The sequence below is a fragment of the Schistocerca piceifrons genome, chromosome 4, assembly GCF_021461385.2.
Source record: "Schistocerca piceifrons isolate TAMUIC-IGC-003096 chromosome 4, iqSchPice1.1, whole genome shotgun sequence".
In the NCBI taxonomy this organism is placed as follows: Eukaryota; Metazoa; Arthropoda; class Insecta; order Orthoptera; family Acrididae; genus Schistocerca; species Schistocerca piceifrons.
Window position 1 is genome coordinate 235,820,259 of NC_060141.1, and position 19,465 is coordinate 235,839,723.

The following is a 19,465-nucleotide window of genomic DNA, read 5'->3' on the forward strand; positions in this document are numbered from 1 at the left end:
TTTTTGTTGCTTACATCAATTATTCATTGGAATTCAACCATTTTTCATTTATTGTTATTACATGACAATGCTTTCGTAATTCAACTGCAGGATCACTGGTAAAATACAATATTGCAGTGAACTTTTGCTTGGCATGAAAGAAGATGTGTATGGCTCAGCCCTACGACAACAAATGAGCCAAATTTATTAACAGAGCTGTACATCTCGCAACTGCCATAGAACAGGTATGTTGCAACTGCTACTCTGAATGTTCTAAACATATGGAAATCATTTAGTGAGAGATGATGAGTAAGGTGGGTGCAGATGGCTTCAAATTTCTGGTATGGGATTATTGCAACTGTTGGATGTGCCGTATGGGGCTGTGCATTGTCATGTTGCAATAACACAGACACAGACAATAATACATGTCACTTTTTCATGCCAAAGGTTGTGACAGCATATAATGTCATTCCTTACTCTCTCTGTTCCTGGTCAGAGGTAATGGATGCAAGTTTCATGTCCAGTGGTGATTATTGGCCATTACCTTCTTTTCCAACGTGTTATGAAAGACATTCACTTGCATTAACAATTCCATATTGCAAGTCAGCTCCCACCTTGAAGGCACTTACCAAAATTCAAGCGTATCACATGGTATGTTTGACTTTGGTTAATGTCTTTAGTTACTGAAATGTTATGCTGTATCACTCTGAGGTTCATCATCATTGTGCCTTTGACAACTGCAGTTTTCTGGATTAACACTGTGATGTGTCAGACTCTGATGAGGAGTATTAGTCACAGTGTCGCATCTTTACTGGGACACATGCTGTTGAGATTAACAAGCATCTACTGTACTGGACCTCCATTTCAACAGGTTTCACAATTTCATGATGCAGTAAGTGAAAAGGAAACACAGAGGACAGTTGGCCCTGGAGCAAGCAACTAGTGGTGCAGTTGTCTTCACACATTTTCTATGTCCATGTTTGTGAATCTGCATGATGATACTGCCTAGCGAACATCTGGCACACTCTTATGAGCACCCTTATCAACTTACAGACTACTGGCATGATCTGTTCCTTTTTTATTGGACATTTAATGCTAGCATTTGATCCATTCTCGTACATTACATACATCCCAAAAATCAGTAAATTACTTATCGCTACACCAAAATATGGAAGAAATATATAAATGGAAATCAGCGTGTACGTAGCACATATAAATATTTGAACACTGAAGCATACACATAGCATAATAAGTACATAAAGAAGGATTTAAATCAAGCTTGAAAACTAATTTGTTATCAATAAAAGCCCATTAATATTAAATTCATCTCAAAATACCCACCTAATATTGCATCACCAAGAAATTCTAATCTTTGATAACAATCCGTAATTCTATTGTCACTCCAAGAGGGATGCGTAAGTGCTTGCAACAGAAAACCTCTGTCTTTGAATCTGTAGTTTAATGTCTCCTCCAGCTCTTCTGTGTCACCTAAATGGAAGTCCAAATACTGATGAGGCAATGATTCTTGCAATAAGGGCCTCTCTGGTGGTCTCTCAAAGAGAATATGAGGTGATGCCTTCTTTGCTGGTAGAACTCCCAGACTGTTGAGAAGTGCAATTGCACCAGACAAACCATATGCCTAGAAAAATGAAGATACCACTTGACACACAGAAGATGCAAAATACCACAAACAAAAAATGAAGTGCATAATAATAAACTACAACTTTTTTTTCACTCTACAACACCTTTCCACTCCAACTTTCTCTCTGCAAATCCTACTTTCATTTTGTCTCGTATCCCACTATTTCTTCTGAGTCTGACTCTTAACTACCTTAATACCAACAATCTGTTGTTGTGGTCCTTGCCAACTTCAGCCAGAGGACTGGTCTGATGCAGCTCTCCACATTAGTCTATCCTATCGAAGTCTCTTCATCCTTGCACAACTACTGTAACTTACACCCATCTGAACCTGATTACTGTATTCAAATCTTGGTCTCCCTCTAGAATATTTATCCTCCACCCTTCCTCCATTACAAAATTAATTATCCTTAGCTGCCCTGCTTGCATCCTATCAACTTATACTTTCTTTTAATCAAGTTGTGACATAAAGCACTCTTCTCTCTGATTAAAGCCAATACCTCTTCGTGAGGTATCCTATTTACTGTTGCATTTCAAACCACTCCAGACAAGAGATGTGTATCCCTATTTAAAATTAACTAGCAAATGATACAAACGAAAATCACACATCAAGTTATCATAGAGGAAAGCACAAATATTGTGCGGATTTGTTATTTTATTTGCGTGTGGAGAACCATACCAAGGGATGAGGCATGTCTTCATAATGGGACAGTGATCACAGTAACTTCACAAAAGGAACAATGTGCACAGACATGAATATAGAGGCTCCTAGCACCATCAGCCTACTATGGAGGAGTTAAAAGTTCTTTGAGAATATTAACTGTGACAACAGCTAAGATGCCAACTCAAACAAATGAAATGTCATTCAGATTCACTCGTTCTGTGAATATGTGTAAGTTCCGATTTGAAAACTTTGATTTGACAGGGGCCTGACATTATCTAGTATTGATGTCTAATTCCATTGTGAAATGTGTGCACCACAATTGTATTATTGCCAATATACTTTGGATAAATAGCACGATCAGTAGTAAAGATTGAAATCCTTTATTTTACAGATCAATTTCCATCACTGTGTGGCATCTTCAGTGCTAAAAATACATGAGAACCATCGGGCATGAACACAAATATGGCCATATTTATAATCATCATAAAAAAATACAGAAACAGGAAAACATACCAATGTATGGACTCTAGTACATACCAAACTATTTGAACCTTGTAGACCCATATCATAATAACACAATATTTTCCATGAGGTGTATCACGTACTGTGATGATTACTTCCAACAGATATCTTACTGTTACTGCATACAATAATTCTGAATTACAGAAGCACCTATCTTGTGACCTCTGCAATTGCCAATCCAACAAACTGTGAGCTTGTAGTTTACACAGCCCACTAGCTACGCTCAGTATAGCAAAACAAGCATCACAGTGCCCTCTACATTCCAAAGCGTATGACACGCAGACATCAAATACAGCAAATACCATTAACAGAAAAAACAAAAGCTTGCATAAAAGTAACCTTTAAACTCACATAACAATTTTTTACTGTCATAAGTCATGGCAAAACTTTAAAAAACACAATACAGGTACAATAAAAAATACATTAAATTACACCCTCTGACGTAAAGTACATCTACATCTACATTGATACTCCGCAAGCCACCCAACGGTGTGTGGCGGAGGGCACTTTACGTGCCACTGTCATTACCTCCCTTTCCTGTTCCAGTCGCGTATGGTTCGCGGGAAGAACGACTGTCTGAAAGCCTCCATGCGCGCTCTAATCTCTCTAATTTTACATTCGTGATCTCCTCGGGAAGTATAAGTAGGGGGAAGCAATATATTCGATACCTCATCCAGAAACGCACCCTCTCGAAACCTGGCGAGCAAGCTACACCGCGATGCAGAGCGCCTCTCTTGCAGAGTCTGCCACTTGAGTTTATTAAACATATCCGTAACGCTATCACGGTTACCAAATAACCCAGTGACGAAACGCGCCGCTCTTCTTTGGATCTTCTCTATCTCCTCCGTCAACCCGACCTGGTACGGATCCCACACTGATGAGCAATACTCAAGTATAGGTCGAACGAGTGTTTTGTAAGCCACCTCCTTTGTTGATGGACTACATTTTCTAAGCACTCTCCCAATGAATCTCAACCTGGTACCCGCCTTACCAACAATTAATTTTATATGATCATTCCACTTCAAATCGTTCCGTACGCATACTCCCAGATATTTTACAGAAGTAACTGCTACCAGTGTTTGTTCCGCTATCATATAATCATACAATAAAGGATCCTTCTTTCTATGTATTCGCAATACATTACATTTGTCTATGTTAAGGGTCAGTTGCCACTCCCTGCACCAAGTGCCTATCCGCTGCAGATCTTCCTGTATTTCGCTACAAGCTTCTAATGCAGCAACTTCTCTGTATACCACAGCATCATCCGCGAAAAGCCGCATGGAACTTCCGACACTATCTACTAAGTCATTTATATATATTGTGAAAAGCAATGGTCCCATAACACTCCCCTGTGGCACGCCAGAGGTTACTTTAACGTCTGTAGACGTCTCTCCATTGATAACAACATGCTGTGTTCTGTTTGCTAAAAACTCTTCAATCCAGCCACACAGCTGGTCTGATATTCCGTAGGCTCTTACTTTGTTTATCAGGCGACAGTGCGGAACTGTATCGAACGCCTTCCGGAAGTCAAGAAAAATAGCATCTACCTGGGAGCCTGTATCTAGTATTTTCTGGGTCTCATGAACAAATAAGGCGAGTTGGGTCTCACACGATCGCTGTTTCCGGAATCCATGTTGATTCCTACATAGTAGATTCTGGGTTTCCAGAAATGACATGATACGCGAGCAAAAAACATGTTCTAAAATTCTACAAGAGATCGACGTAAGAGATATAGGTCTATAGTTTTGCGCATCTGCTCGACGACCCTTCTTGAAGACTGGGACTATCTGTGCTCTTTCCCAATCATTTGGAACCCTCCGTTCCTCTAGAGACTTGCGGTACACGGCTGTTAGAAGGGGGGCAAGTTCTTTCGCGTACTCTGTGTAGAATCGAATTGGTATCCCGACAGGTCCAGTGGACTTTCCTCTATTGAGTGATTCCAGTTGCTTTTCTATTCCTTGGACACTTATTTCGATGTCAGCCATTTTTTCGTTTGTGCGAGGATTTAGAGAAGGAACTGCAGTGCGGTCTTCCTCTGTGAAACAGCTTTGGAAAAAGGTGTTTAGTATTTCAGCTTTACGCGTGTCATCCTCTGTTTCAATGCCATCATCATCCCGTAGTGTCTGGATATGCTGTTTCGAGCCACTTACTGATTTAACGTAAGACCAGAACTTCCTAGGATTTTCTGTCAAGTCGGTACATAGAATTTTACTTTCGAATTCAATGAACGCTTCACGCATAGCCCTCCTTACGCTAACTTTGACATCGTTTAGCTTCTGTTTGTCTGAGAGGTTTTGGTTGCGTTTAAACTTGGAGTGGAGCTCTCTTTGCTTTCGCAGTAGTTTCCTAACTTTGTTGTTGTACCACGGTGGGTTTTTCCCGTCCCTCACAGTTTTACTCGGCACGTACCTGTCTAAAACGCATTTTACGATTGCCTTGAACTTTTTCCACAAACTCTCAACATTGTCAGTGTCGGAACAGAAATTTTCGTTTTGATCTGTTAGGTAGTCTGAAATCTGCCTTCTATTACTCTTGCTAAACAGATAAACCTTCCTCCCTTTTTTTATATTCCTATTAACTTCCATATTCAGGGATGCTGCAACGGCCTTATGATCACTGATTCCCTGTTCTGTACATACAGATTCGAAAAGTTCGGGTCTGTTTGTTATCAATAGGTCCAATATGTTATCTCCACGAGTCGGTTCTCTGTTTAATTGCTTGAGGTAATTTTCGGATAGTGCACTCAGTATAATGTCACTCGATGCTCTGTCCCTACCACCCGTCCTAAACATCTGAGTGTCCCAGTCTATATCTGGTAAAAGATAAATTTTTGTTATAGGAATATACTTGACATAAAAGCACACATAGTAACTTCTTAAAAACAAATACAGACATGTTAACATCAGAAACATTCTTTTAAATTTCCAAAAATCTCGATTAAATGTAAAAATATTAATCCTTTACAATGGGATGTTATGCCCTCCCTTATTATATTTGAAGACTTTACCAACCTAATGATTGACATTATCATAGCACATTCTTTACAAGCAATTACAAATAGTAATAAAAAGACATTAACAAAAATATAAAATACAATAATCTCCCACATATGATGTACTGGACCTGTAATACTGTCATTTTTCATGTGCGCAAATGATGTAAAATTTCAATAATGACAAAGTGGGGGACTGCAGTACCTTCAATGAATACACAAGCATATGTCAAATATACATTGGAAATAGGGCTCAAAATTAATAACTAATATCCACCATTTGCTGTTACGAAACCTGTTGAATACCTCATAGCAAAAATTGACGAAGAAGAGGCTTGCCTAAATGTACACCAAGTTTACGCTCATGTCGTGAATCGACATGCTGCACTGTATAAGAGCATCATACCGTCTAATCTCCCATCTCGCTGCTGGCCCTGTGGACTGCCTTCCTGCTATGCTCTAGGCCAGCCCATGCACTTGGTCCGGGAGAGGGGGGGGGGGATCCCACAGTGTGGCCTCAGATGCCTGAGACTGCAGTCATGGGTGTATGAGTTGCATTTGTGTGTGTGTGTGTGTGTGTGTGTTGTCTAATTTTCAAGATGTCCTTACTGTCCAAAAACTACATTTGTGATAGTCTTTTTGTTGTGCCTATCTGCGACTCAGCATCTCCACCATATGATGAGTAGCAACTTCTTTTTCACAATTTTGTTACAATCCATCCTGGATTTTCCATTGTGTGATAAAACTAATATCCACCATTTGCTGTTAGGAAACCTGTTAAACACCTCACAGCATAAAATTGCTGAAGAAGTGGCTTGCCTAGGGCACACCACATTTACTCTCGTGTAACAGCGTAATACCAGCTGATCTTCTGTCTTGTTACTGGCTCTGTGGGTGGCCTTCCTGCTATGCACCAGGCAGCTCTCGCCAAAGCGCTCCCAAAAATCAGAACTTTTAGTAACTGTCTGCTCATTAAGCAATGTGCAATTCCAAGATTTCAAATTACAGAAAATTTCCATCGCCTCAAGGAGTCTGATACATGTGCCTTTTTCTCCCATCTGCAGCAATTTAAGCCGCGATATCAAGTCAGGAAGAGCATGGCCTGTATCAATCGAGTGTGCTGCAAAGTTGGATCTATCGGAAACATCTCTCCTACCCAGTGCAAAATGCTCATGATATCTTACTTCGAGTTTTCTCCCCATCTGCCCCACATAAAAAGCATTACAATCAGCACACTGTAATTTCTAAACCCCTGACTCTTGAAAATAATTAAATTTATATATATATTTTTAATTAACATTTTATGGAGCTTGTCTTCGGTTGAAAATGAGATGCCCACCACAATTTTTTTGAAACTCTAGTACTCAAAATCCTGTAGTAAGGCAAACTAACAATTTTTTCTCTCTATTACTATTCATAACTGACACACATTTCTGCTCATTAGTCTTTATATTTTTGTTATAAATATTTCTCACATAATCATGAGGGTAGTTACTCACCCTCATCATGTGATTTTAAAGGTTACTTTTATGTAAGCATGGTTTTTTACTGTTAATAGTATTTGCTGTATTTGATGTCTGTATTTTGTATGCTTTGGAATGTAGAGAACACTATGATGCTTATTTTGCTATATTGAGCTTAGCTAGTCAGCTGTGTAAGCCACAACCTCACTGCACCTTGGATCGACAACTGCTGAGGTCACAAGATAAGTTCTTCTGTAATTCCAAATTATTGTATGCAATAAAAATAAGACACCTGTTGGAAGTAATCATCAAAGTACATGTTACACCTCACGGAAAATGTGCTATTATGAAATAGGCCTACAAGGTTTGCATAGTATGGTATGAATGAGAATCCATACACTGGTATGTTTTCCTGTTTCTGTATTTTTTTGATAATGATTATAAATATGGCCATATTTGTGTTCAAGATCATGTCTGATGGTTCTTATGTATTTTTGGCACTGAAGATGGTCACACAACAATGGATTTCAATCTTTACAACTGATGCTGCTATTTATCCAAAATATGTTATCTAGTGTTGTTATGTATGTTGGTGGACAATACGTACATATAAAAAGTGTTCAAATATTATTCAAGAAAAGTGAAAGTTAAGTTGCTTACAGTAATAATCAAGCAAGGAAGAGACAAAGTCTTTCAATGCCATTCAGGGCAATATTTGAGCAGCTAAGAAGTAAAGAAGAACAATATTACACCTTCATTGACTAAATCATGTCCACCACAACAGGAAACCTGCATTACTCATATAATCTTCTGCATTCTTCTGTAGCACACATTTCAAAAGCCTCTCTTCACTTTTTAGTCTGCACTGTATATTATCCCGATTCCACTTTCACAGAACTACACTTCCAACAAATACTTTCAAAAAGACTTCAAACCTTTACATTCATATTAGAAGTTAACATGCCTAACTTTTAGAAAAGCTTTTTTTGCTGTTACCAAATTTTGCTTAGGCCATCATACGTTATTTTGCTACTCAAATGGCAAAATCTTATTTAGCTTCTTCTATATTATAAATAATATCTTCTTGGACATTTGGTCTGTCTGTTCAACTAAATAAAATGCTGTTTGTTTTTATGTAATACTCATTTTGCTATATTTTATTTGTCAAGCATCCCTGGGTGTAATTCACATTTGTTGTTTGCAGATCTGTTACTACATCAAAGTGTTTCATTACTCTTTTACTGTTAGCTAAGAGACAAGATTGTGGAGTACATGTTTCGTAACATTAATCTGCTGTTTCATTTCACTTAACATTTCTAATGGATAAAATCAGATTTTACTTAGGATGCTTTAAGATCTTGTTATCACGTGTATCACCCTGTCCGTTGTCCTGTGCACACCAGGGTGTCAGATATTCAGTACTGTGAGAGCACATCACCCAAACATTTCACTTTCACAGAGTATATTCTTTTTAAAAACTTGTGTTGGTTATGTATGTTTACTGTTTTCAGTATTGCTAACTGTTGCTGTTCGCACACTACTTTTTTAACTGAGTTCCCTCAGGATTGACTGATTTAAGCCTACCAAACACTATCAATCTTGTTTAACATCTACATACATACTTTGCCAACCTCTTAGCATGATACCAAAAGTCAAAATTTCTTTCCATTCCATTTTCAGATGAAGTGCAGAAACAATGACTGCTTAAATGCAGGCATGCCTAATTTTGTCATCAAAGAACCAGAACAATTTGTAAGGAGTTGTAGTATATTCCAATATTGCTTGTTAATAATGGTTCTTGAATCCTTGTAAGTAGTCTTCCATGGGATAACTGACATCTATCTTGAAATGTCTGTCATTGCTCTACTGTGGCCAAACAAACATATCATCTTTCTGTGTCTACATTAAGTACCTCATGACGTTCTCCTGCTTTATTTCTTCATTGATGGTCCTCGGTGTCGACGTACTGCATTGTGATACTGGCTGAAAAATGGGGGTGGAAGTTCAACACTGACTACTATAAATGATGTAGCCAACAGTTGCACAGTTGCGTTTCATAGTTTCACTGTTCAACCCCCCCCCCCCCCCTCCCAATAATACACAGTTATACGGCTTGTTAACTACTGTTTAACTTTCGACAAGCCTCATTAATAGTTTGCAGACAAACATCAGCATACTGCTACAATAGATTACTGTTGAATATCTATGAGCAGTAAAAACCTAACCACACAGTTCACAGTTCTTAAAGAGTAATGCAGTACATATTGAACAGACACTGTCATTGTTTTAACACAAGGCTTAATTGTGTTAAACTTATTCCACTGTTAAGTTAATGCATTATTGTTGTTCTAACCAGCACAGATTCCTCGCCTGAAAGTCAGCCGGGACCAAAAATTGGGCCTTTATAATCATCACAATAATAGGTACTGAAACTATACATTGTTTGCTGTTCAATTTACAGAAATTACAATTAAAACATAATTCATTAAAGTAACTGAATACCTCGAAAAATTGGATCTTTGTAACAGTTTCTTCTACTATGAGGATTAACTCAAATTATTTGTTTAATCCTTCGGAGGGCGCGCCTTTCATACTTCCATGACTAGGCTTGTTGCAGCTTTTACACCGCAATTAGTATTGCATTTTTAACCAAGGAAAAAATAATTGTTATAAAATCGACAGTTACATTTTATTCGAGAAAACATAACATAACATTACGTGGCTCTAGAAAAATAATCTTTTATTTATTTGTTGCCTTCACAACTGTCTATTATTGCCATTGTAATTTATAACAAGCCGATATTTTTTATTGCCTTAACGGTTATTTTAATTATATCACTTAATCACACTGATTTACACGAAAAGGAAGTAACAAGGGAACACATTATGAAATGGAGCATTCATAAACTCCCACTGCTATTTATGATTGTGAATAAAATAGTTAACTTCCATCCGCAGCTCACTTTCACATTGCACACATTTTGTATCTATGACGCTATGTTTCTTGCATACATTTTTCTTGCATTTCATACATACTGTTTTGGTTCTGTTCTTTTGAATTCCAGGTTTTGTTGTCTCCTTGGTCTTCTCTTCTTTGTGTCTATACTTCGTCAAGAGGGCGTGAATATCCTTGGGAAGTGTCTCAAGTAACGCTTGTTGATTCAAATGTTCTTCCATTGGGTCCAGAGCAAGATGTTTCAAAAAAATTCGTCTTCTTTCTTTATTATCAGGATTGTTGAATTTGAAAATAATGTTTGCATTTATCCCAGCAGTACCTAGACGTCTGTAGAAAAGTGGCCATTGTCGTGTTATTCTGGAAGTACTGTAGGATGAGCACATCTGATCTACTGTGTCTACTCCTCCTTTGGTAGCATTGTAGTCCAAATTCACTCTCGATTTCTTAGTCTCTTGATCTATTTCATTTGTGCTTTCATTGTCCATTAAAAATTCACAGAGCTGTTTTGTTTAGGAGCAGTCGAGACCATACATAAATCGTCTTGAAAACTGAATGGACATGACTGGACTTCTCGGGTTTTATTTGCTCAGTTGTAAGGTTCCTGTTTGTTTTCTCAATTGGTGTCACTAATCTTTGCACTATGTCATCAGGCTTGTTAGACTTCAGGTAGGGTCCTGGAATCTGCCTGCCACAGAAAATATCAAAGTTCAGGGTGTAAAAAGTTTTGACATCACACAAGGCATAAATCTTGATCCCTTATTTTGCAGGCTTATTAGGGATATACCGTACAAATCCGCAGCATCCTCTGCAAGGATGCAACATCTCTTCAATAGTGACAAACTCGCTGACATTGTAGTGAGCAAGGCAGTTGTTGACAAAATCTTGATGGAAGTCCAGAATAGGTGCTAGTTTGTCACTTTGTTTTCTTTCATTCCAGACACCAAGGTCATCGAACCTAAGTGTTCAAAGCACTGCACCTAAAAGAGCTTTTATCTCTGGTTTTGTGGTGTCTCTGCAGTCACGTTCTCTTGAATATTGAATTTCAGCTCTTTTACTATTGTGGATGTATCGGTTTGTATTTCCCACAATGTTGCCAATCATCCCATCCATAATAAACAGGTAAAATGTATCAATTTCTATTTTACATAATTTCAGCACTTGCTCTTGGACCTGGCAAAACTTTTAGGATGTTCTTGGCCTTAGTTTTAGAAGAAGAAGAAAGTGGTTCACTTTTTCAAATAGTTTCTTTATGTTTTCCTACATAAAATCGGTTAACATCTGTTTGTTATCTCCCCTCTTCAACCAGGTGTCCATCTGTTTCCTCTGTTGATTGTTCGGAGTCACTGCTGTGATTTTCTTTTTCAATAACTTCCTCTTCCAACTCAGATTCACATGAATCTGACAATTCTTGTAATTCTTCTTCTGACAATTCATGCAATACTTTCGTACAATTAGACTGTGCCTGTCAAATGCCTTCTTTTTCTCCATTTCCACACTTTTATGAGACCTAACAAAACACCTTTTTATAAAGGTAATAAATTGTAGCAAATCAGTATCCAAGATTGTAAAAAGTAATGAAAATTGCATATGGGAACTTTAACTCAATTTGAATATTCATTCTACACTAATATAAAAGAAAGATTGCCTTGAGGTGAAAGAAAAACACAAGTAAACAAAATATTTACATCACAAGGCGCATAGCGGCAAACACACTGCAAACCAACACACACGTTTCAAACAACAATAGCGACCAAACTGCTGGAAGCATGAGTCGCGCAAATGTAGTAAGTGGTGACATATGTTGAGAATGACAAATATGTATCTGGATGTGGACACAACTGCAATGTTATCTGTGATACTAACAGAAAACTAAATCTTGCGCCTGACCACTGAAGGGTTAAATGATGAAATTAACAGATACAGTTATACAAACAGTACTTTTCACGAACTTGTTACTTACTTTGGAATTAAATAAGGGTTGATTTTGCTAACATGTTTTCGAATAAAGCCAAAAAATACTTAAGAATGACAGTGTTTCATTTTCCAATGTTTATAATTAGTACAGAATTTATATTTGTTTGTAAGTCAAAAATAGAATTTAAGTTATGAATCAATTACTGATTTCACACTATAACAAAAGACATTAACTAGAAATAAACAAAATAAATTCAAAAATCAATTACACACACAAAACTAAGAACAAAATTAGATCTGGTGCTATATTCTATACACCTGAGGGCAACCTTTCTCTTTCGTGAAAATGCAGATTATACTACCGTATGTTAATGGTAGTCAAACATGAAAAAATGAATTTAAGGAGGCAGATGGCAAAACAAAAGGTGAAGTAAAAATATCCCAGCTTGCTTCATCACATCACCCCCTCATTGGATTGACCAGATAGATATTGCAAATAGAACACTACATAAGAAATTTTATCAAAACTACAGTACATACATTTTTCAAACTTCTTATACAGGGTGTTTCAAAAATGACTGGTATATTTGAAACGGCAATAAAAACTAAACGAGCAGCGATAGAAATACACCGTTTGTTGCAATATGCTTGGGACAACAGTACATTTTCAGGCGGACAAACTTTTGAAATTACAGTAGTTACAATTTTCAACAACAGATGGCGCTGCAAGTGATGTGAAAGATATAGAAGACAACGCAGTCTGTGGGTGTGCCATTCTGTACGTTGTCTTTCTGCTGTAAGCGTGTGCTGTTCACAACGTGCAAGTGTGCTGTAGACAACATGGTTTATTCCTTAGAACAGAGGATTTTTCTGGTGTTGGAATTCCACCGCCTAGAACACAGTGTTGTTGCAACAAGACGAAGTTTTCAACGGAGGTTTAATGTAACCAAAGGACCGAAAAGCGATACAATAAAGGATCTGTTTGAAAAATTTCAACGGACTGGGAACGTGACGGATGAACGTGCTGGAAAGGTAGGGCGACCGCGTACGGCAACCACAGAGGGCAACGCGCAGCTAGTGCAGCAGGTGATCCAACAGCGGCCTCGGGTTTCCGTTCGCCATGTTGCAGCTGCGGTCCAAATGACGCCAACGTCCACGTATCGTCTCATGCGCCAGAGTTTACACCTCTATCCATACAAAATTCAAACGCGGCAACCCCTCAGCGCCGCTACCATTGCTGCACGAGAGACATTCGCTAACGATATAGTGCACAGGATTGATGATGCGATATGCATGTGGGCAGCATTTGGTTTACTGACGAAGCTTATTTTTACCTGGACGGCTTCGTCAATAAACAGAACTGGCGCATATGAGGAACCGAAAAGCCCCATGTTGCAGTCCCATCGTCCCTGCATCCTCAAAAAGTACTGGTCTGGGCCGCCATTTCTTCCAAAGGAATCATTGGCCCATTTTTCAGAACCGAAATGATTACTGCATCACGCTATCTGGACATTCTTCGTGAATTTGTGGCAGTACAAACTGCCTTAGACGACACTGCGAACACCTCGTGGTTTATGCAAGATGGTGCCCGGCCACATCGCACAGCCGACGTCTTTAATTTCCTGAATGAATATTTCGATGATCATGTGATTGCTTTGGGCTATCCGAAACATACAGGAGGCGGCGTGGATTGGCCTCCCTATTCGCCAGACATGAACCCCTGTGACTTCTTTCTGTGGGGACACTTGAAAGACCAGGTGTACCGCCAGAATCCAGAAACAATTGAACAGCTGAAGCAGTACATCTCATCTGCATGTGAAGCCATTCCGCCAGACACGTTGTCAAAGGTTTCGGGTAATTTCATTCAGAGACTACGCCATATTATTGCGACGCATGGTGGATATGTGGAAAATATCGTACTATAGAGTTTCCCAGACCGCAGCGCCATCTGTTGTTGAAAATTGTAACTACTGTAATTTCGAAAGTTTGTCTGCCTGGAAATGTACTGTTGTCCCAAGCATATTGCAACAAACGGTGTATTTCTATCGCTGCTCGTTTAGTTTTTATTGCCGTTTCAAATATACCGGTCATTTTTGAAACACCCTGTATGAACTGGCCATACGAAAATCCCCAAACAAAATGTTTACATACAGTGCATTGCACAATGGCACCAAATATAAACAAGTTATACTTTTAATAAAAATTAGGCATCTTCATCATAAGTGATGTCCTTTTTGGGTAAACAAAGATTACATTCTAAGATACATATCACTTTATACAAGACCTGTCTTGCTTAAAAAAAGAAATAAACCCTCACGAGTTGCAAAAAGTTAAATTACACTGTGCATTGCAGTTCACTTTTTAGACAGAAAATTTCACTTGCTCAATTTTTAGTATATTTCACAAGCTTTTTCACACTTTTAATGAGCTTTTACACATTTTCTCATCAAGTTGTCCACACCTTCAACAGGTACAAGAGGCAGTTAGTAAGGAAATGCACTGCTATCAGTTCCCTTGGAGATGGGTTCATCTCCGCCACAGTACATGAAAATATTAGACAAAATACTCTACTTTGGTACACTCACTTTTACTTCTAAATATAAGGAAAAAATGTTTAACACTAATGGCAGATAATGGTCATCACCTCAGAAATAAATACCATTACGTAGTCCTCATAACATCACAATAATAAGCACTAAAATTGACTACAGTGCTAAAGGTGGGAACTAAGAAAAAATTTTAAAATCAAGTACACATTACACTACTCTAGTACATAACTGTCAAAAACTGGTGAAATTTGAAAGATTTGGGTCTCTCTCCCATTTTCAAAATAGCAAAAATTCAAGATGTGCAGTAGCATAGATTTACTAATCATTACGCTATGAAAAGTAAACTTAATTACCATTCAAATCAAACTCAAAGGAATGGAAGTTGTACCAAATCATTGGCCTATTTCTCCACTCAAATCTGAGCACCACTCTCATTCAATCAAAAAATTAAATCCTCACAAAATGCTGCCAAATAGTTGATCTGTCAGAACATTCACATCAGCCTAGCACCACAGTTATCAGTTAATCAGCAAAATTACTGTTCTTCATTCTGGTATTACCACTTTAAGCTTATAATTCCTCAGAAAACAGATAGAAGTTATCAGATAACCTATAGATCCGATAATGCAGCGTTATATGACTTGTGCCTCATTAAAATATTTCTCTTTGTGTTAAGCTCTCATTCCCAGCTGCAGTGTCATGAATTGCACAATATTCACAGTACCCAATGTTGCCTAGTTCAAATTTTAGATCCTCAATACAGTTACACCACATTTGTTTGTATACAGTCATCTTTTTCATTACTCAATCATATGTCAGCTCTATTACTTTACTTACCTTTCTTACCTCATTAGCTAGTGGAGTGCATTCTCAAATAATATCCATATTGCAGAGATAGGCTCCCTAACGATTAAGACCCTAACATTATTCATTATTTTATTATCTCATTATTGTTTCATCATCTAAAAAAAACACCTCCTCTGCTTATCCAATGCAAAATTGATTCTACTGAAAAACACTCCACATTAACAGGTCCTTATGATAAGGCAAACTTAACTTATTACCGATCAGACAAAATTATCACTTAGAAAGTATTATTTCACTGTGTTCCATCGAACTGCTTGAGATTCTAGCCTGAAGGATGACTTACATACAACTCTCACTTTTTCTTTCATGCAGTTTACTCTAGGCAACTATGCTTAAAGTTGTGACTTCGTAGGATTTTCTGGCATAATAAGTCATGGAAGTCTCTTCGGGTTTGCTGCCAGATCCTAAAATCAACTTGACTCGATATTTCAGCAATCCAACTAGTCACCATCTTCAGGGGCTTAGGAAACCCAGTGTATACAAAATTCCTTGTCAATGTGGGAAGGCTTACACTGGCCGTTCAATTTGCACAGTTCATGACGTGTGGAGCATTGCTGTCATACAAGGCTACAACAGCCGCAAAAATCGGCAGTAGCAGAACACTGCTTAAATTAGGGACACGGTATGAAATTTGACGAAACTGTGGTAGTTGCCCACATTTCCGGTTTTTGGAACAGTGTCTATAAAGAGGTGATTGAAATTAGGTTGGCGGATAATTTACTAAGGGCGGTGCCACCTCCCAGTCAGTCAGCACATGCACCATGTACTGAACAGTGGCCTATATAGGACGTCAATTTGCAGCACGGCATCAGTTCTCAGCGGGAGTCAGCAGCGAAGCAGCATTCTCCTGAAGACGGTGACCAGTTGGATCACCGAAATATCAAGTCAAGTTGATTTTAGGATCCGACAGCAAACCTGAAGAGACTTTTATGTTTAAAGCTGTAATTCCTTAAATATATATAGTTTCTGTGTAATTCCTTAATGTTACACAAGGCTGTACCATGACACACTTCTATAGGTAGATAGTTATCTCAATATACTGACTGCACTGAACACCGACACTTCTATTATACCACAATTATATATATACATTTTTTTCTAATGTTGAACCCCCTACTTGCTTGTAGGTCTTACTTCTGGCTCAGTGCACATTACAGTAAGTTCCTCGTCTCCCCTTATGGGATAAATATTGCTACCCATACCATCATACAACATCTCACTAGAATTAGAAATAGAAATTACACTCGTCTTACTACTATCATTTACGTTACTCTTACCTGTGATTACAGCACATTTATACGAGGGTCATCCACAAAGTAAATTCCATTTCTATTTCTATCCGTGGCCGTGCTACGATCGCAGTTCCGAGCATGCGCGACACTTACTCTGACTCAAGGAGAAGACATGTATGCCATTTTCAGATCGCTGCTTTTTTATAAAGTTATCCATAATTGAAAACGCCACCGTGCGTGAAATCAGATATGTGATTAGTTTTCTAAATGCAAAGAAAGTTAAACCAAAGGAAATTCATCGGCAAATCTGTAAGGTTTACTGACAAAATGCTATGAGTGATTCAATGGTCAGAAGATGGATCAGACTGTTCAATGAAGGATGTGATCAAGAGCACGATGAAGAATGAAGTGGACGCCCGTCTGTGGTTACTGATGAACTGGTTCACATAATTGAAGAGAAGATTAAGTACAACCGTAACTTTAATTAGTGCCCTTGCTATGGAAGTTTCGCAAATCTCATGATCACTAATTCATGACATTGTTACCGAAAAACTGAAATTTTGAAAACTTCGCTCATGTTGGGTACTCAAAATTCTTACCGAACAACACAAAAAACAACAGATGGGCAGTGTACTTCAGTTTTTGACACTCTAAAATGAATAAGGCGATGGTTTTCTTTCTCAGATAGTCATGGGGGATGAAACTTGGGTATCGTACGACACCTCTGAAACTAAATGGCAATCAATGGAATGGAGGCACACTTCATCCCCAACCAAGGTTAAGCCTAAGCAAATCTTGACATCTCGAAAAGTCATGTGCACTGTTTTTTGGGACAGAAAAGGCATTTTGCTGACTGATTTCTTACCACGAGGCCAAACAATAAATGCACATGGTTACTGCAGAACATAAAGTTATTGCGCCGCGCAATACAGAATAAGTGCCGAGGATTACTGTCAAAACATGTTGTTTTTTTCCACGATAATGCCCGACCTCACACGGTGAATGTGGCCAAACAACTCTTAATGGAATTTCACTGGGACGCATTTGATCATTCTCAGTACAGCCCAGACCTCACTCCCAGCGACTTCCATCTCTTCTTACACCTAAAATCTGGCCTTGGTGGTCAACGCTTCAACGATGATTATGAGCTGAAAGAACATGTTACCACATGGTTGAATACACAGGTGGCAACCTTCTATGAAGAAGGCATACAAAAACTTATGCTACGCTATGACAAGTGCCTACAAAATTTCGGATGCTATGTAGAAAAGTAGTTTGACAGTTGTAGATTTTTGTACAATAAATATTTTTTCTGTATCTGTACACATTTGTTTTATATAACCAAATGGGACTTACTTCATGGAAATATCATGTATACAAGTGGCTCTTCATCAAAACTCTAGCATTATCTAGCATAAATGGTTTGATCCAGAATTAAAATCATCTCCTCCATTTCTTTTACCTGAATTTTCCCTATCATTTTCGTGCCCATTCTGGCTATCCTCCACCCAACCATTCCTTGAATTTCTACTACAATTATTCCTGTTCATTCTATTTACCTGAAACTCTCTCTCTGATTGGTTATTGTCATCAAAATTCCTCCTACAATCTTCCACTGAGGGCTTCACCCTCTCCACTTTATCAACATAATTCAAGAAATCACTAATATTACCCCTACGGGCAGGTACAAGAAATTCTCTAACTTTCTGAGGCAACTTAGTTTCTAAACCCATAATTACTGGTTCACTACCTAGTGCTTTGTCCAAATATTTCAGTTTGTTCATCCAAAGCTAACAGAAACCTTTCACAGAACCCTTCCTAGAGTCAAATCTCTCTTCTCCCCAAAATTTACTCAAAATTGTCTACTGCTTTTCTTTCTCAAAGCTTTGCCATGAAGTGCAGCTATCACATACCTGAGCTGCCCATCCATAAGCATCCCCTTTCAAAAAACGTCTCACAAATCACATTTTTTCTTTGTCATTCTGTGTTTTAGGCAAATCATTAAATTCCATAATGAAATCCAATGGATACACTTACCCATATGGATCAAAATTATTAAATTTCTTATAACTAACAAATGAAGGTCTGTTTGTGACACTACATACTCTATGCTTTAGATATTGTACCTCTTCCATCTTTTTCTCTATTTCAGCCAATTTAGAATCTACATTTTTATTTACTTTTACCTGTTTTCCTCTACTACTACTGCACACATGATTTCTACCTCCGTTACTAAATCATTTTTAATCTGATTGACTTGGTTCTCAAGTTTAACCCTGTTTTCAGCAGAAACTTTCCTGGCTGCTTTGACTTCATCTTCACACTGTTTTTCAGATGCCTCTACCCCCCTACTATAGTCATCACAAATTTTCTTTCTCTCTTCTACACATTTACTACTCATTAATGTTAATTTGTCATTAATATTCTGTTCTACTTTCTTTATCTTTTCATAACAATGTTTAACTACCACCTCAACCAGCTTACTTAATTCTGAAAGATTAGTACTGACTACCTTAACCTCATTTATAACTTCTTTCTTCAGTTCACCCTTTAAGATAACGTCAGTTCTAATGCTATCAGTTTTCTTTTCCACCCTTCTAATGTCTTCTTCCATACTACTAACGTCTTCTTTCATACTCATCTGACTCAAACTACTCATAATTTGCCTTAACATAACTTCCACTTTTCC

The 19,465-nt window shown here is 38.0% G+C and overlaps 1 protein-coding gene across 7 annotated transcripts in view; it reads right to left on the reverse strand.

Moving 5' to 3' along the window:
• Window positions 1-19,465, reverse strand: part of LOC124795481 (endoribonuclease Dicer-like) — a 428,130-nt gene that overhangs the window by 23,110 nt on the left and 385,555 nt on the right. For all 7 annotated transcript variants that reach the window (XM_047259520.1, XM_047259523.1, XM_047259524.1 and 4 more), the window contains one exon: window positions 1,321-1,618. In XM_047259520.1, coding sequence (XP_047115476.1) covers window positions 1,321-1,618 — 298 coding nt within the window. The remainder of the gene's footprint in view (window positions 1-1,320; window positions 1,619-19,465) is intronic.